The 19,355-nt window shown below is 45.7% G+C and overlaps 1 protein-coding gene across 1 annotated transcript; it reads left to right on the plus strand.

The window, feature by feature from the left end:
- Positions 1-124: 124 nt before the first annotated feature.
- Positions 125-18,933, plus strand: PTPN11 (protein tyrosine phosphatase non-receptor type 11). Its single transcript, XM_085075599.1, has 16 exons — positions 125-290; positions 4,534-4,656; positions 5,695-5,889; positions 6,899-7,091; positions 8,155-8,271; positions 8,760-8,873; positions 11,244-11,340; positions 11,863-11,942; positions 12,050-12,208; positions 13,879-14,010; positions 14,744-14,898; positions 15,434-15,501; positions 15,632-15,783; positions 17,913-18,025; positions 18,258-18,349; positions 18,689-18,933. The coding sequence occupies exons 1-15, from the start codon at positions 277-279 to the stop codon at positions 18,325-18,327; spliced, it is 1,782 nt and encodes a 593-aa protein (XP_084931725.1). The 5' UTR covers positions 125-276; the 3' UTR covers positions 18,328-18,349; positions 18,689-18,933.
- The last annotated feature ends 422 nt before the right edge of the window (positions 18,934-19,355 follow it).

Consider the following 19,355-nt stretch of genomic DNA (forward strand, 5'->3'; position numbering starts at 1 on the left):
CCCGTGCGCGGGAGAGGCTCCGGTGCCGCGGTGCTCCAGTGCCGGGGGTCCCGCAGCCCCCGGGCGGAGCGGCGGCGCGGGGCGGGGCGCGGCGCGGGGCGATGACGGTGCGGGCGGTGACGCGGGGCGGGCCGCGCCGCGCTCGCGGGCCCGAGGCCGCCGTTGTTCGCGCTCCCCGCAGCGCCCGAAGGCCGCGGCCCCGCCGGGACCCCCATGTGAGCGGCGGGCGGCGCGGGGGGGCCGGCGCACCGCGACCCGCCGGGGCCACGGGGGAAGATGACATCGCGGAGGTGAGGCGGGAGCGGCGGCGGGGCCGGCGGGGTGAGCGGCGGGGCCGGGGCCGTCGCTTTTGGGGCGCCTCCGCGGCCGCTCTCGGGGACTGCGGGGACGGGGCTGCTCCCCGCCGGCGGGCAGGACCCCCGCGATCCGCCCCGACAGCGCCCAGCCCGCCCGTTCCCGGGGCGATATCCCCGCTCCCCCTCCCGCCTGTTCCCGGGGCGATGTTCCCCTCCTGCAGCCCCCACCCCACTCATTCCCGGGGCGATGTCCCCGCTGCCCGATCCCATTCCCCGCCCGTTCCCACGCGAATCTCCCACGGGTGGAGGGGTCGGGTGGCTTCGAGTCCTTCCGACTCCCGGTTGGCGGCCGGAGCTGCCCCGGTGCCCCGGTTCGGGGAGGTTCAGGTGAGTGTCCCCATGGAGCACCGAGCCGAGGGATGAATTGATGGTGTGTGGGACCTGCTCAGTACGGAGCGCTGGGTTTGTGTTCCATCGAGGGCCGGCAGCGCGGATTTACCGACCCTAAAACGTGACCCGGCTGCAAAACGAGTGTTCTGAGCTCCCCGCACCTGAACTCTTAAGTAGTTATGAGCATTCAGTCTGATTTCAAACTCTTGTAGCGCTGTTCAAGCGCCATGAAAAACAGCCGAATCCATTTCTTTGTTGGAGCTTCTCTGTGTCCTTTATTTGTTTGGTATTAAGGTGTCCTTTTGGGTTCAGAGGTTTGGGTGACTGTTGGGCTTCAGAGGAATTACTATCACAGAAAAGAGTATAAACGTATCTATCATTTTCAACAGACCTATTCTGAGATTCATGGAATCCCAGGCAGGTTTGGAAGGGACATTCGAGATCATCCATTTCCACCCCTGCCATAGGCAGGGACACCTTCCACTCTCCCAGGTTGCTCCAAGCCCTGTCCAACCTGGATTTGGACACTTCCAGGGATGGGGCAGCCACAATTTCAATCCACTCACCTCTATAAGTAATACCTATTAAATGATAATTTCTCCAAGGGTAAGTTGTCCTCTCTCTTTTTCTGCTCAAGATGGTGAATCTGGATGAGTTGGTTTTAATCCATGACCATTTATAGTTGGATTTGGGGTTTTTTTCCAGCTACACGGAGGATTTTTAGTTTATGTTCTCCCACCGGGAACAAAGATACAAGTTACCTTTTGGAAACATTGTGAACTTCCTGCTTGCCAGGAATAATTTTGTTACTCTGCTCGGAGCGCTAAAATGTAACTTGTGAGGGAGACTGAAAAACCGATGAGAAATATCAACTGATGAGCCTATAAATAGGAGTAATTAAAGTACCCGTCAGCACATCCCCAGTGCTGTGGTTGTGACAGCTGAGACAGAACCGATTTCATCTCTCCTGCTCTTGCAAAGGTGATTAAAAAACCCAATCACAGCATGGAAAATTGTATTGATTTATTTCTTTTCCTTTGGTGAGAGAGAAATGTGCTGGCAGTGTTGTGACTTAGGGAACACAGATCCTGGACTATGACAACAAAAAAAAGGGATAATTGTGGGAAGGATGGATCTCCCACCATGTATTATATTTCATCAGAAGGTTTGCTTTGCTGATATCCCCTTGGCTTTGTAAATGAGCCACCGGTTACTTCCCTCCCGACATTTCCACCTTGCTGTGAGCTAATTAGGGCTTGGGAACGATGTATTCCTAGCCCCTGAGTGGGAATTGCTGCGGGAGGGGTGGTGAGGAGCCAGTTTGCCAGAGCGTGGGTTTGGGTGCCTTCTGTGATTGTATTTACTGCCCTTGGCTGGGGCAGCTCTGCACCTGCTCCCCCAGCGATGGGGAGGGAAAGCAGGAGAAAAAAGCCCAAAATGCATTCCATCCCTATAAAAGGAAGCGTGAGAGCAGGTCCTGCTGGGGGTTGGTGTCACTGGTGAGCGCTGGCCCTTCGCTGTCCCCTCCCAGTTTGGAAGGGCTGCAGCCCCAAGGTTGGGAGCACAAGGGATGGCAGCACTTCAAGGAGGATCCTGCTCCCGGCCGGAACCGCTGGCAGGGATCGCTGACACCCCCATTCTGCTATTTGGGGTGGCTGACAAATGCAGCTTCCTACTCAAAGCCAAAAATACGGAGCTGAGGGAGCAGGAGGACAAGGTGCCAGCACAGCCAGAGTTACATAAAGTGCAAGAAACCCCAGAGCCCTCCCAGGTGGAGCTGGGCTTTGCTGCACTTGGCTTTTGGCATCTTTGTGTGGATGTGGCAGGGAAATTTTGGGGTTTAAACCATCTATAATATGTTGAATCTGTCCTTTAAATGTTAAATAACAAGTTATTTGGAGTTGCCTCTGTACATAAATTTTTTTTTCTCTTTATTTGGAGTCGCCTCTGTACATAAATTATTTTTTTCCCTTTACTTTAAAAACTGATGTGCAGTTACTTCCTTAAGGTTTAGGGTGGAATACAGAAGATATTCCATTGGTTAAAGTTTATGGAATGTCAATATAATAAATCTTGGGAACTGATCCCAATAATTGCTCCTTTGTTCATACATTCTTTGATATAGACTCTCAAACTTACCAAGGTTTCTCTTAAATCTTAAATATTTAAAATGCTTATGAACTGTTCAAATTATCATTGCTTTTTTTTTTCCTCCTAATGGAAGTAAAATTTTGGGAATGGAAATGTGGTAAATATATGATCACCTTCTCCAGGCAACCTTTTGTAGGTTGAAATGTGTTATTTAATGTTCCGTTCATCCCAGGTGATGCTTGAGCAGTTTCTTTTGTGAGAACTTTCCTTCACCTTTGAATAATCATTAGATAAATGTAACATTATTAATTAGTTCATTCCCATTTGCTGTGACAACTTGGAAGTATTTTTGAATGGTTTTTTCCCTGTCCTGTGCATTAATTTGATATTTTCTGTGCTGTTCTTCAGTGAAAGATGGGGGCTATTCACTAGATTTTCTTGGTGCAAGTAGAATAGTATTAACTAGGGCAAAAAAAGCAAGATTCACAAGGAGATTCACACAAGTTACTTCTAAAATGGATCCTAATTCCCATTTGAATGACTTACTAGAGATCTGGATTTTCTAGAGTCCTAAAACTCCAGAACATTTCCTGAGACAAGGGTCTGGATAAGGCTTTGGTGGGAATACTGGCAACTTTTCAGTAGAGAGGGAATTGCTGCAACAATTGAAATAATAACCCTAAATTTAGACCTGTGCTCTCACATTTTGCTGATTTAGCAATTTAGCCTGAAATGCTGCCTGGATCAGGAAGGATCAGGAATGCTGTTCAATTTTCCTGGATATAACACTCCCATATCTGTAACAAGACTGATTGTGGAGTTTATTGGATATATTTTGCTGCACTTTGGAATAACCCAGAGGTGTTTAAAAAGGAGCAAGCTGAGTTCTTTCTGCATACAACCATGAGGATTAAACTCTGAAAATTAATGTGATTTTTAATTGCCAAGGGTGACAGAGCCAGGCTTGGGGTCCTCCCATCCTTGCTGTGATGGTTTCTTTTTACAGTTTGCCTTCTAAAATCCTCACCAAGTCCCTTCAAGCAGAACTCAGGGCTGCAATAAAAATGAGTAACTCCAGATAAGAGCAGAGGCAGTGGTGACACCGAGTGGCTCCAAATAAGTCTCCAAAGTCAATGCCAGAGGTGGGGACAGGGAGCTGTTGGCCACAGCCCAACCCCAGCTCTGTCTGAGCTCTGGGATAGTCATTGAGGGCACTTTGTGGGTGGTGAGGATCAATAGGAGATTCCTTGGGGTTGTATTTAAGCAGGACAGATCCGACCCTGGCTCCACATTCCCGGCAGGAAGAGCAGTGGGGTGTCCACGCGGGGGATTTCCTTCCTGACCCCCTCAGCTGTGCCCTAAACCATGAGGTTTTGTTCAGCTTTTAACCTTCAAACTGTTGTCGAGTGTCACTTTGGATGTTTTGTTTTATTTTTAGGTATTTTTCCTGTTTGTCTTTCAGTTGCTTTGTGCGCCGTGTTTTCCTGGAGTGAGGAAATACCACTTCTGGTCTGTGTTTATGTTGTGTACCTTTGATATCATTTTGATCTAGGCAGTCAGAGTGTGTGTAAGTGTAATTCTTGGCCTTACAAAAAACTGCAATATATAAAGTTGCAATATGAAATTAACAATGACTGGAAATTTTATGAATTTAGGTGAGAAACCCAGTTTGGAAGCTGTCGGCTTGCTCTGTGTGAGTTACCTCTGAAAACCTGCTGTTTATTTATTAACATTCTTTATTTTTAACCTCTTGTAGATGGTTTCATCCAAATATCACTGGGGTGGAGGCAGAAAACCTGCTGTTAACAAGAGGAGTCGATGGCAGCTTCCTGGCACGGCCCAGCAAAAGTAACCCTGGAGACTTCACACTCTCTGTCAGGTGAGTTTGGATCTTTCCAGTCTTTCCCCACGTTGGGAATGATCTTTATTTGCTGCTGTTTTGTGGGGAAGGAGCTGTGGATGAACTCTCTGGAAGAGGTGAAAGAATGCATGGAGCACCTCTTACTGTTGTTCACTTTACCCTCTTCTTTTTCTCCCATTTTCCCTGAAGAACTTCTCAAATAGTTTTACCCAACTCTAAGTTGGGGGGAAGTGAATTCTGATTTCACAGCAAGACAAAAAAGCTCAGGGGAAGCAGAAACAGGTTGATAATAACATTGCTTTTAGCCCTTTACAAACCCATTTGATAACCAGCTGGAAGTAGCAGAGGTGTTGGGAATTAGTGATCCAGCAGGAAATCCAAACTCTCCTCGCACAGGAAAAGTCAGCAAGTTTTTAAGGGCAACTGTGGCTTTTTCAGCTTCCAAAATAGGCATTTTGTGACAGTTGTCCCCTGACACTGTGCTGTAGGGATGGGGAAAAGACAGCAAGAGGAAGTAGATAAAGGAAAAGGGAAAAGTGGGATTGGTGATAAGAGTTGTGCTGCTTGGATACTTGTGAGATAAGAGCCCTTGTGGCCCAGGAGGGGATTCCTGCTGGGAGCTGCTCTTCCTTAATATCAGAGGCTGTGTCTGCAGGCAAAGGCAAGTGTTTGCTGAGGGAGAGACATCAGGAGCTGCTGGGAATTCTGGAGGAAGCAGCAAACCAGGGGGTCTGTCCAGAATGCTGAATTCCTCTCACCCTCCACCCTAGTGCTTGTGTGTGGGATTTTGTGTGGCTCTGAAGGGTTTCTGGTGGGGCTGGTGAGGCTGCAGGGTTAACACTGCATTCAGGGATCCCTTCAGCATGGAATTGTCTCCCTGGCTGGTGGGCAGAGAAGCTGAAACAGAGGTTCAGCAACACCTCAATTCCTCTGCAGTAATTCAGCACTGGAATTGCGAATATGGATTTCTCCACCTCGGGCAGCAGAAACCCAAATATAAAAATGATCAGCTGACTTGAAGGGGGGGATTGTTTTGTCCTCTCTTTCAACCATCAGACGAACTGGAGCTGTCACCCACATCAAGATCCAGAACACAGGTGACTACTATGACCTCTACGGGGGAGAGAAGTTTGCCACGCTGGCTGAGCTGGTGCAGTATTACATGGAACACCATGGGCAGCTCAAGGAAAAGAACGGAGATGTCATCGAGCTGAAATATCCCCTCAACTGTGCTGATCCCACCTCAGAAAGGTCAGAGAAGTCGTGGAACCTTGATGTCCTTCTTAATAAATGCTGTGTTTATCCCTCTGAATGCTCAGCTTCTGTCTGGGGAAAGGGTGGCCACGATCTTGGGTTCATTTCAGGGAGGTTCTTTGCAAAATAAGATGAATAAATGTGGTTAAAGGTGAAGCAATCCAAGCATCACAACCTGTTCCCTTCAGCATTCTGCCTTGGGTGGCACAGGACTAAAAAAGAGGGCATAATTCCCTTTATTTTTACTGGGAGAATGTTTAATTGGAGAAGTTTTCCTGATGCTGTTGTTGCTGCAAGGAATTCCCAGGGCTGTTTCTGGGCATAACTTTTTGTGCTTTTTCCAGCAGTGGGTAGAAAGTGAAGGCCATATAAATCCTCAAATTCCTCAAACTCCTATTTTGAGGAACGTGGTTAAGAAGGAGAATTTGGGACTCTGCATTTGAGGAAATCTCAGGGGTCAGAACTAATCTGGCAGATACCTGTTTATTCCTAGAAGTGAGAAAACAAGGAAAAATATTCAAACAAGTTCTCTTTCTCCTCAAAATGGCTTGTGTTTAACAGAGGTGGGGAGGATCAATGCTTTTCTGGCCCTATTTCCTGAAGAACTGAGGTTGCTGGGATTATCCTGTCCAGTTCCTAATGGGATGGAAGGGTCAAAGGTGTGAAATTCCCCCAAGTTTAACAGGAAAGTTTAATGAAGGAAATAAAGGATAAATGCCTTGACTGAGGGGATGTCTAGGTGTTTATTTGGATTGTTGTGAAGAATCCAAATCAAAGCTTCACTGGAAACTTGTGTGAAATTCCATGGAAGTGCTTTGAAGTGTTTCTGTCCTCTCTGGTGTGCACCTGGACACTTCCAAGGCTTATTTTATTTGTTATTTTTATAAACTGATGTTTTCCCTAGACCTGCCCATTGCTCGGCGAACAGAAAGATTTAATTCTTGCAATAAATACCCAAAACAAGTGGATTCAGCTGAAATGCTAAGCAAGGTCACTTTATTTCCAGGTGGTTTCATGGGCATCTCTCTGGGAGAGAAGCTGAGAAACTCCTGACAGAGAAAGGAAAACATGGGAGTTTCCTGGTGCGGGAGAGCCAGAGCCACCCTGGGGACTTCGTCCTTTCCGTGAGGACAGGGGATGACAAAGGAGAGAGCAACGATGGCAAATCCAAAGTGACACACGTCATGATCCACTGCCAGGTGGGAAAAGCAGGGAATCCAGGGGCTGTGGATATGTTCCTCCTTTCCCTGGGGGTGCTGCAGGTCATCCTTACGATCAAACTATCAAAATTCCAGCAGGGATTGCTTTGAACTCACTTTTTAACTCCTGCCGAGAGGCTTCTGGCTGAAATCACACTTGGCTGTGTTCAGGGAGCCTTTGCAGCCTCCTGGATGGATTCAATCAAAATAGGAGTGATTGGATAAATGGAAATCCATCCACGGGTGTCTTTCTCCTGTCAGTTCAGGCTGTTGCACGTGATAGATGATCAACAGGCTGTGAAAACAAGGGTTCACTCTGAGGAATGCCTTGAAATCTAAATCTGCAATTTAATATGAGGCAGTTCTTCACTGAAATATGATTAAATTGTGGGTTTGATATTTAATATATATGCACATGGGTTGCTGCTTAAAAAATAATAATGGATTTTTTAAAAATAGTAGGTTTTTTTCATTCTCTTTCACTTCTGTTGTGCCAAAAGACAGTGCAATTACTTAATTATATAAAAACACCTAAAATGCAGTAACAGAAGTAGTTTGGAGGTAGAAATGGCCTAGCAGGACTGTAAAGGCTGAACTACCAGAATATCTTTATTTTTTCAAGAAAATTTCTGATTTGCAGTTAGCATTTATGTCTTTGAGGAAAATAATTTGGCATTGCTTCCTTAAAATTGGGATGGTGCCAGACAGCCTGTCAGGACCTACTGATGCACCTAATTTTTGAGATAAATTCAAATTCCTCATTCCTGTATTCTCATCCTGTAGCTCCAGTATCTGCTTGAGCTGCCTGGTCCCCAGTTCAGAGGGAATCAGCTCTCTAAAAAGGCAGATAAACTGATTTTCAAGGAGGTGGCAAAAGGGATGTCCTGCAGAGAATCTGTGTTTCTATTTATTAAAGCTCTCTCCTTTAGCAGAAAGATTTTAATAGAATGTGTAATTCTGCACATCATTTTCAAGATTATTTCTGCTCCAAGGCACAGCCTAAAGGCGCTGTGGCTGTGCTGGTGGAAATTACATTTATTTTGAGGAGCATTTGTCTTTCCAGGATCTCAAATACGACGTTGGAGGAGGAGAGAAGTTTGACTCGCTGACAGATCTGGTGGAGCATTACAAGAAGAACCCCATGGTGGAGACTTTGGGCACTGTGTTGCAACTCAAACAGGTGAGGGGAAGGAGGGAGCACCCCTGAGAAAGAGAATTTTCACTTTGCCACCTGTGGGATGTGTTGTTGAAATGCAGCTTTTCCATGCTTTCTGCAAGTCTTTTCTGAGGCATAAAAAATGAAGTTAAACTTCATTAAATGGATGAGAGTCATTTAAATGGGAATAATTTTTGTTATGCACGTGAAGGGATGGAGTGTCTTGTCTGATGTGCAGAACTTCCTGGTGTCATCATGGTGCATAGGGATTGCAGAACAAGTCCAGAAATGAGACAATTCAATGTTTTAATTAAAAACTGTGACACTCCAAAAGCAACTTCACCATCCCCTTCCTCACTGCCCTTTGAATTCCATACTTCTGACATCCAAAAAGACACCTGGATCCTAAAACTCCCATACAAACATCCTCAGCTTCGGGGATTTGTGTTGGAATGACCTTTTCCTGGCTGTTCCTTGCTGACCCTGTGCTGTTTGGGGTTTGTGTCGCTCAGCCCCTGAACACCACCCGCATTAACGCCGCCGAGATCGAGAGCCGAGTGAGGGAGCTCAGCAAGCTGGCAGAGACCACGGATAAAGTCAAGCAGGGCTTCTGGGAAGAGTTTGAGGTAATTCCTGACATTCCTGGTGTGGTGTTTCCTGCTGTGTTCCATCTCACACTGCTGAAGTCAGGTTGGGCTCTTCCTTCTTTGCCTTTCCTCCTCTACCTCGCTTCAGATCCCTTTTCTTGCTCCCATCTCTAGAATTTGATATTTTACCAGCTCCACTCTTGTGGCTTGAAATATTTACCTTTTTTTCTTGATTCTGAGAGTGCTTTTTATCCAGTCCCTGGCACAATCCCTCCTGGATATCCTCCTCACTGTGAGAGAGCTTCATGTACTCCTGTGTTTGTCCCCCCAAGGCCAATCCATTGAGTTCCTTCTGCTCTTTGGGAAGTTGACAACCATTTCTTTAGGGAAACTTCCATTTCTCAGTCCATACATTGCCCTTATCCTTGTGGCTTTTTGATACTCATTTTTGGGGATCTTAGAGCTGTTGTGAAGTGGAATAGTGGAATGATTTGGGTTGTGAGGGACCTTAAATCCCATCCCATGGGCAGGGATACCTTCCACTATCCCAGGTTGCTCGAAGCTCCATCCAAACTGGCCTGGAACACTCCAGGCTGGATAAAAAGGACTGGTTTGTACCTCATACACCCAGAACCACCAGTGGAGTCTGGAATTCCACCAGTGGAGCCTGGAATTCCACCAGTGGAGCCTGGAATTCCACCAGCAGGTGGCAACAGGAAACTGGGAAGTGCTGAGGGAGCTCCAGAGAGGCTGATTTGGGCTGTGTGAGGCTGGTATGAGAAACTTCTTGGGTGGCGATGGATTTGCTAAGCAAAAATTCCTGGAGAAGCCCCCTTGGATCAGAAATATCCATGAGTTAGATATCCTGTCCAGTGTGATCTGATTGTTGCCAGGAGAAGGAAAATAAATCCATGAAAAGTGAAGGAATTAGCCCAGAGGTATGTGAAGGGAATATCAGAGAGTGAGGCCATGGCAGTGGGAAATAATCAATTGAGGATTAAGCTTTCTCCTTTCTCTTTCCAGAGAGGGAACAGTCCTTGATCCAGGGCTGCTGAATGGTCAGAATGGCCAGAATTCCAGCTGGAGAGGGAAGGAAGTTAGCAGAGGCTGTGTGTGTGGGAAGGGATTGTTGGTTTGGCAAAATATAACTTGAGCTATTCATTCACAGTTCTTTCCTGACCTCTTGGTCCACATTGGAGAAATTTGTCTTGGAGTGGATTTATCACTGAGGCCTTAGAAGGCAAAGTGTTTTCCTTACAGAAGGAAAAGTAAATAAATGAAGCATTTTACCTGTGAGACATTGCATTTCTCTTTCCTCTTCACAGCTGTCAGTGAGGTCAGCACTGACATTATTTTTTTTGGGAATCAAGCCCTCTCCTAGCAGTTTTAGTGCCCTGCTTTTCCATTCCCCTCAGGGAAGCTCCAGCTGCCCCCGTGGTGAAACACCCTCCATGGATCCCTGGCTGTGCTGTTCAGGAGCTGCCAGCCCAGATGGTGGATTTAAATTCCTTGTCTCCAGACAGGAATGAACCTCTTGTCCCAGCAACCACCAGACAGGGATGCTGACACTCCTTGTAATGTTTTTCCTTTTGAAAAATAGTTATTTCTGAGCTTTAGTGCTGGGATGTTGTAGTGGAATCGAGGAGGATATTCCAGATTTATGGCTGTGTTGTTCCAGCTCGGAATGGGCTTGTTGGGAGTCGCTGCTGCTCGTGGATCTCTCCTCAGGGATGCTCCAAGCAATAGTAATTAACTCTAGGAAGGAAGATGTGGTTTTCACACACTTAATTGCTTCGATTCTTTAACTTGCTGGGGAAGTTTAGCTCTGAGTCCTCTTGCCTGGCATTCCACAGGCAGTCTTCTGTCCTTTGTCACAAGCATGAAACTTTGCATCTCTTCCCTTTCTTCTGCTTTCCCTGGCTTTAGGATGAGCCTAATTATCCAAGGTCAATAAGTGAGGGAGCATCAGACTGGACAGGAGTGAGAAAACATGCCTGACATGGCCAAGGTTTAAATAAAAGCAGGAGTCTGGAGGGTGGGAAGGACGAGGGGAGCAGCTTCCAGAGCCTGAGTGTTCCTTTGAGTGGGGCCAGAACTGCTTTGGGGATGAAAACTTGAAGCAAAGCAGTGGGATCCTGGTCCTTCCAGCTCCAGGGAGATTTGGGAGAAGGGAGATTTGCCATGAAACAGCATGGCTGTGAAATTATGGAATTACTGCTGTCCATGGGATGTTGTGTTCCCAAAATCCCCTCTCAGGGTTGCTCCTGCACTGGGATAATTTATGGATAACCCCATTTGTAGTCACCTAATGCCCTTCTCTGGGCATTTCCCTGGGAGAAGGGATTGCTGTGAGGATGGGGCAATCCATCCTGCTTTTTCTGAACCCTCCTGTCCCTGCTTTCCCCTCAGACCTTGCAGCAGCAGGAATGCAAACTCCTCTACAGCCGTAAGGAAGGGCAGCGCCAGGAAAACAAGAACAAAAATAGATACAAAAACATTTTACCCTGTAAGTATTGATCCTTCATTGCCATTTCATGTTACTCTGCTTTATTCTCCTCATTAATAGAGTTAATTAAGCACCACTGGACTTTGGCTTCTCTTTAATGATAATTTCCCCTCTTATTAGTATTATCCCATGATTTCCAATTTGGGTTCAAACATTTGCACTCTGTAGATATTTGCAATATTGTTTTTTTTTTATCTTCAGCTTTCATTCCAAGGCCTCACATCCCTCCTCTGTTACTCAACAGGCTGGATTGCTTAAACTTAAGAGGATTAATTTGGGGGACAAAACTGCAACGTGCAAATCCTGAAGCTTTGCCCTGACTTAGTGTTTGAGTGTCCCTGAGTTCCCAGGACATCGACACATTTTGGTCCAGCTGGCCATGGCCACTTGTTTAAAGGAAGCAAAAGAGGCCATTTGCAATATTCTCATCACTAATTGACTAAATTTGGTGATTAATTAATAGCTCCTGTGTGTTCACAGCTGTAGGATGCCAGTGCTTAACATCCATGTGTGTTTTTGCAGTTGATCATACCAGAGTTGTTCTCCACGATGGTGATCCCAATGAACCCGTTTCAGACTATATCAATGCTAATATTATTATGGTGAGTGAATTCCCACCTCCCATCCCATGGCTTCTCTTCCCTAACACCAAAGGAATCTTGCCACCATTTGTTAAATTCCTGTTTTTTGGTTTTTTTTTTTCCTCTAGCCTGAGTTTGAAACCAAGTGCAACAACTCAAAGCCAAAAAAAAGCTACATAGCTACTCAAGGCTGCCTGCAGAACACAGTGAACGATTTCTGGAGGATGGTGTTCCAGGAGAACTCCCGAGTGATTGTCATGACCACGAAAGAAGTGGAAAGAGGAAAGGTAAAGCCAGAGCTGGCCTTGGGAAAGGTTGGGATATTTGAGTGTGAGTAAGGACTGAACTGACTAGGGTAAATCGATTTATGTCTGGAATCTGGTGTTCTTGAAAAACCTGAATTTATCTTTTAAAAAACTTCCTCAGGGGAGGAGGCACTGGGGTGGGAGGTGTGGCCAAGCAGCAATTCCAGGTGCTTGAAGGAAAAATTCTCTGCTCCTGGAGCAGAAGTCTTGCCAATTTATTTTAGCTCATCAAGCCTGTATGGACCTTCCTAAAAAAGCAGAAAGGCCATTTAAGCCTCAATGGCTTCTGCTCCTCTGCAGCTTCTCCAGTATTCTTCCCAAAGTTTGCTCAGCCCTTTTGCTGGAGAAAACACTTTAATATCTGATTAATCCATCAGTGCTGCATTGATTATTCTTCCTTTACCCTTGATTGTTTTTTGATGCCTATTTCACTTCTTAAAGAACTGTGAACAACAACAAAAAAAGCTTTTTTATCTCAGGCCAAGCTCCTGCAGGAAGGAGAGAACCCTTTGCAGCAGAGCTCATTGCCTGAGGAAAGGAGGAACTGTGCAACATCTCAGCCCTGCATCGAGTCCTGGATCTGCTTTAAAGTGCAGAAGCAGCAAATCCTTAGAAATTAAAAGAGTGGGGTTTTGGAGGCAGTTCAGCAACCCCTCCAGCAGAGTCAAGCTTATTTTAACATCGTGTCGCTGTTCAGACTTGCTCTGCCAACTGCTCAGAGCTCTGCATTGAAAACTGCAAGTTATTTCTGCTGGCACCCCCCAAAATCAGTGTATTTGCTTCAGTTTCTCCCCTTGTGACAGGGAAGGAAGGGCAAAAATAGCAGGAAGGCATCTTGTTGCCTACATGGGAATGTGTTCAACCATCTTCCTGTGCCTTGGGCTGGCAGGAGGAGCTTCCCTGTGCCATGTTTTCTCCTGGGTATCCAGAATAACTGCAAATAGACCTTGTTGCTCTGTAGGACTCGGTGTTTGGTCTGTGTTTGCTTGTGCTGGAGGCTTCTCCTGCAATAATTGCAGCTTTGATGCTGCATTCCCAGGAGTTGCCCTTTCCTGACCTGTCACAGGACCCAAATCCAAGTGAATCCATTCCTCAGTGGATGTGATTTATCCCTGGGCAAAGATAATCTTGATGGAGGAGCAGCACACCAAAACCTCTCATTTTAGAGGCTGCAGAGCCATGAACTGCTCCCTTTGCAGGAGCCTGAACCCTCTTAGGTGATGGAATCAGAGCTGTGTCAGCCCTTCCTGCTCCAAGCCATGGAAAAGCAAACATTCAAGTTTTATTTCCACTAGGAATGATTTATACCTTTGACATGTAGTTCTGAATTCTGCTGGAATTCTGTATTTTGACACCTGTGGCTGGGGGTACATACCCCAGGCTTTTAATCTCCAGGTTTTGAAAATATCCAGGCACAAAATATCACCAAAGGTACTGAGAGGAGAGATTGCCTGTACCTGTTTGAAATTATCCAGCGTTCTTTACAGAGAGGAGAAACTTCCCATTAAAATGTTCTTTCCCTCATCAGCTGATTGTGGATTCTGAAAGGAAAGCTTCCAAATTGTGTTAACCAGTTTGCAAAGCAGTCTTTTTTTTCCCTGCCTGATTATTCAATTCTTCTATTTTTTTTTTCAATTTTTGAAATCTTGCAGAGTAAGTGTGTCAAGTACTGGCCGGATGAATATTCCCTGAAGGAATACGGAGTGATGCGTGTCAGGAATGTGAAGGAGAGTGCAGCACACGATTACACCCTGAGAGAGCTGAAACTTTCCAAAGTTGGGCAGGTGAGTCCAAGAGTAACTCTGTCCTTTTAGCTCAGCTTGTGGATCACAAAGGGGAAAAAAAAAAAAAAAAAAAAAAAGGCAGGAATAGCCCGTTTGTTTGGAATCAATAAAAGCACTCGGAGATTAATAAATGGAGCTCTGTCTTTCTTTGAAGCTCCATGTTTAGTTCCATCCATCTTTCTCTTTGCCCTTGGGATAATTGAAGATTCTCCTACCTAAGCAGTTTCTGGCAGGAGAGGCAGTGCTGCAGAGCTCGGAGGGAAACTGGGAAGAGGGATAATGCTTTTAACTGAGGACATTTCAATCCTGCCAGGCATTTCCTCCTTCTCCTGGAAATGCTTGCACTGGAGGGAAAGGAAGGGAAAGGGAAAAGGAAAAGGAAAAGGAGAGGGAAAAGGAGAGGGAAAAGGAAAAGGAAGGTAAAGTTGTGTGTGGGTCCAGGGTATGGAAAGTTCCCTTCATGGAAGGGATAAAAAGGTGAGGAAACAGTGTGGGAATAGCACTTTTTGTTAAGGAACAGTTCAGATCAGGGAGGAGAAGCACGTTGGAGGATTTAGTGATGGATATGCCTGTCCAGGAAGGGCCCAGGCTTGTTCCCTCCTTTGGGAGTTGTGGATGTTGTTCTCAGCTTGGATTTGGGATATTCCCCCTTCCCATTGGATCCAGCAATGCTTTTAGAGCTGGATTTCGACCTGCAGGGCTTTGTCCCCATGTCCTGGCCTCTCTTCCCCAGGGGAACACGGAGAGGACGGTGTGGCAGTACCACTTCAGGACCTGGCCTGACCACGGCGTTCCCAGCGACCCTGGGGGTGTCCTGGATTTCCTGGAGGAGGTGCACCACAAGCAGGAGAGCATTCCTGATGCAGGACCTGTTGTGGTCCACTGCAGGTGAGAGCGTGGGACCTTTCAAAAAAGGACTGCTTTTCCCAGGAACTGCTCAGAATTCCCTTTGTTTTCTGTCTGTACAATGACACATTCCAGGTGGGTGGCACAGGGTCCCTTGGAAGGGATTTCAGAGTATAAATGAGAATTTCTGCTGTTGGATGAGAAGGTGGGAGCAGTCCTGGCTGGAGCATGGGAATGCTGGCATCTCATCCCACCTGTGAGGGCTCTCTCCTTTTTTGGGTGCTCTCAGCTTATAGATGAGATGCTTTTTATAAGGCAAGGACATGTTAGACCTGGAAAATGTTAGACCTTATGTTTTTGGGGTTTTTTTTCTGATTCAGGGCTGTTTAAACACTGAAGGACAGAAGTGCTGATTTCTGTTCCTTCCCTGAGCTCTCTGCTCATTTTGGCTCTGTGGTTTGACTCTGGCTGTAATTTGGGAGCCTCCTGTCTCCTAATGCCAAAACCCTGGGCTGGGGTTTTGCTGTGTGTTCAGAAAGAGCAGAACAATTAAATTCCCCTTTCCCCCTCCTTCCAGTGCCGGGATTGGGCGAACAGGAACTTTCATTGTCATTGACATCCTGATTGACATCATCCGAGAAAAAGGTACCTTTTCCCCTTGGATTTCCCTCCTTACTCACAGACCTATCCCAGGAATACCCACAGAGAATCCAAATGAGCTGCACCCTCACTGTGTTTATTTTCCCACTCTCCCCGTGGCCGTGGATGTCCCCAGGTGTGGATTGTGACATCGATGTCCCCAAGACCATCCAGATGGTGAGGTCCCAGCGCTCAGGGATGGTGCAGACAGAGGCTCAGTACAGGTTCATCTACATGGCAGTGCAGCACTACATCGAGACCCTCCAGCGCAGGATCGAGGAGGAGCAGGTGGGTTCATCCCAAAAATCCAGCAGGAACACGGTGGGATTCCAGCAGGGAGTTGTGTTGGTTGGGAATTTTGGAGGGATTGTGTTGTGGCAAGGCTGGGCTGGAAGCTGTGAACCTTCTCTTGTATTTTAGTTCATTATGCTGAAGAGTTAATTGAATTATTAGGTGGAATTCTCTGCTTATATTAGGTGAAATCCTCTCCTTAAATTAGGTGGAGTTGTCTCCTTAAATTAGGTGGAATTCTCTCCTTATATTAAGTGAAATCCTCTGCTTACATTATTAAGTGGAATCTTCTCCTTAAATTGCTAATTACTAAGTGGAATTTTCTCTTTCAAATATTATGTGGAATCCTCTCCTTAAATTAGGTGGAATCTTCTCCTTAAATGACTACATGAAATTTTCTCTTTCAAATATTAAGTGGAATCCCCTCCTTAAATAAGGTGGAATCCTCTCCTTACATTATGAAGTGGAATTCTCTCCTTACATTATTAAGTGGAATCTTCTCCTTAAATTGCTAAGTGGAATTTTTTCTTTAAAATATTAGCTGGAATCCTCTCCTTAAATTAAGTGGAATCCTCTCCTATCTTCCCTGCCCCTAGATCTCAAATTTCCTTCCTATTATCAAATTTCCTGTGCAGGAAGAATAAAAGATAAGGGTCTGTTAATTAAAGCAGAACCTTTTTGTGTTTTAAAGAGATTTCAAAGCTGTTCCCTGCATTCCTGAAAGGGGAGAATTAAATGCTGATCACTCCAATTCCAGTTTGGGAGTTTATTAGTAGGAAATCAATTTATTGGAGTAGAAGGGTGAGTGTGGTGATCCAACAAAAAGTACTTCCAGGAGTGTGTTGGGATCAGAAATATTTGGGAATTAAGTGGTGACAACCACCACAAGACCTTCACCTCCCCTTTCCTGCTCAGGGAATTCCTTGCACTCCAGTTCTGGGGGGTTTTACAGCACTTTCCAGGTTTTGTGATAAAGAGCTGATGTTTCCTCCCTGTCCCTGCTGCTCCCTGCCCTGACCTTGGAGCAGCTGGGATTTGTACCTTTTGGTTTCTATGCTAATTAGTCTGTATTTTTAGCCCTTTTAGTCTCTTTTTCCCTGCTAGGGACTTCCCAACACATCCTGAGGTTAGTTCCTCTTTATCAGCTGATTCCTGCAAAATCTCCTTGTGGTCCATTCCATGAATTCTGCTTTCCATGTGTCCAACAATCCATCTTTCTCTCCCACACTTTGGTCATTGAAGCGTATCCAGCTTTCCTCAACAAAACTTTTTCCACAAATAGCTGAGGACAGCCTTGCTAGATGCTGGCTAAGAGTGATTTCAGAAACATCAGAACGAGCTGAGCAAGTTCTGAGAGTTTTTCAGGGAAAGTTTCCACCCTAGGAATGTTCTTAATGGGAATTCACGAGCCAGAACTCCCCGGAGGCTCTGCCAGCCTCTGCTGTGAGGTTGGGTCAGGCCTCAGGACCTGTTGGAGCATTAAAAACCCCAAATAAACCCACAAACCCCCTCCCCAAACCCCAATTCCCTGCAAAACTTTAATTTCTACGTTGTAGATTTCAGTGTTTCCAGGCATGGCGAACGCCTGGAAAAAGGAAAAATCCAAATTCCGTTCCTTTCCCGGCGTAGTTCCCTGGCAGGAGCTGGAGCTGGGTGCCAGCACGATTGGCTGCAGCCCGGAGCATATGTGCAGAATCCAAATAACAGCTTGGCTGCTTTTTATATCAGACCTAATGGGCTCAGATATTATTTTATTAGAGCTCCTTGCAAACAACGGTGTCGCTCCGTTGGCCTCAACTCCGAGCTGGAAATCAGGGCAGTGGGAAGCCCAGTGGCTGGTCAAGAATGGAGTGGGGAGTTTTCTGCCAAGGAAATGAGGATTGAGTGCATTCAGAGGGTTGGTGTGTTGTGGTGGGATGGGGAAAAAGGTGGATTTTTAGGTTTTTTCTCAGCAATAGCTCGAGCCAAGCTTTAGGTGTTCTCCGTGTTGTGTTCCCTGCAGAACTGAGCTCTCTCCTCCCTGACAAACCTAAAACCAATCATACATCTCCTCACAGAATTTTTGCACAATTATTTGCTGGGATTAATCCCAAACCTGGCTTTTTGTTGTGTGCTTTGCTTCACAGAAGAGCAAGAGGAAAGGTCACGAGTACACAAACATTAAATATTCGCTATCGGACCAGACGAGTGGGGATCAGAGCCCTCTCCCCCCCTGCACCCCAACCCCAACGTGTCCAGAGTAAGTTCACTTTTATTCTCACTTTTGAGCTCTTCTGGCTCATCTCTAGAGACCTCAAACGAGGCTGAGTTATCCCAGAACCTGCCCTGCTGCCCTGAGCTTTGCTCTGAAAATAAATCGAGTAAAATGAATGGTCGCTGAATTATGTTGTGTGTACAACAGGATTTTTTTAATTTAATTTTTTTTCCCCTCAATGAGATTGCTGGGACTCTAAATCCTGATTTCGTTTCAGAATGAGAGAAGATAGTGCTAGAGTATATGAAAATGTGGGGCTGATGCAACAGCAGAAGAGCTTCAGATGAGAAGATGTTCAGAGCCTTCCAGGTGTGTATGGCCAGGGGAGGGGTTGTGTCCAACCCGGCTTGGGAAAAAATGTACCCAGGAATGCCCAAAATGCTTGGAATTTATCCCCCTTAGGATAAATTCCTGAGTTCCAAAATTGCCTGAGTTCCAAAACCTAATTTTAATTTGATTTGAATGACTTCTGTACACAATCTCACCCCCTACTGCCAAAGCACCCCCACAGTTTCTAAGCCAGGTTTGAGACCTTGGGTTGAGTTTAAGATTTTTTGAGTCAAAATGGAGCACTTCTGTGCAATGCCTGGATAAGAAACAATTGCTGGGATTTTTCCTTAATTCTTTTTTTTTCTTTTTTTTTCCCAGAAATGAAAATGGTTTTTAAAAAGGTCAAGAAAGAGATGGAAGAAGCTTCACATGAACAGTGAACTCTGAGGGCTTGGTACCTTTTTATTTACGGTTTTAATCCTTCAGTAGGCAAAACTTCAGAGCATCTAAAGATTGTTTTTATCTCTTCTCTCCAATTTCCAATTGCTCGTTTTCCAAATAAAAGGAAATCCTTCCTACAAGGTAGACAACTACTTTGTAGAGTCAGTTTTGAATCCTGCAAACTGTTGGACTGTCATCCATTTGTTTTTTTTTTTTAATAGTATTTTGGTTTCACAGTATGGCTGTTAGTGGGGTTTTTGGTTGTTTTTTTTTCCTTCTTTGAGCAATTGTGGGATTTTGGGGGCAATGGGTGGGGGGTGGGTGGTGGGAGAGCAATGCCACGGAGAAATCCGTGACTTGAAATGTAAAATACTGCTGGGAACAATGTGGATTGTTGGAAAACAGTGGATCACCGGCGTGGAATAGAACCAAGTGCATGATCAAATTAGTCCTGATACATTTCAAACTCAGACTGAGCTTCCTGGGGTGAGCAGTTCTCGAGATGAAGGTGCTTTTTTTTTTTTTTTTGTGATAACTGGTGGCTTTGATTCCGATTTTGCTGCGTGGCTGGATGGGCTATTTTGGAGGAATTTATGCAAAGTTG

This window comes from Lichenostomus cassidix, chromosome 15 (assembly GCF_008360975.1).
Source record: "Lichenostomus cassidix isolate B80296 chromosome 15, HeHo_3.0, whole genome shotgun sequence".
Taxonomy (NCBI): Eukaryota; Metazoa; Chordata; class Aves; order Passeriformes; family Meliphagidae; genus Lichenostomus; species Lichenostomus cassidix.

Bases quoted from the DNA above. Each gene is read 5' to 3' on its own strand.
- PTPN11 (XM_085075599.1), top strand. The intron at 14,011-14,743 runs GTGAGTCCAAGA...TCTCTTCCCCAG, and splicing joins AACTTTCCAAAGTTGGGCAG to GGGAACACGGAGAGGACGGT. The intron at 14,899-15,433 runs GTGAGAGCGTGG...CCCTCCTTCCAG, and splicing joins CCTGTTGTGGTCCACTGCAG to TGCCGGGATTGGGCGAACAG.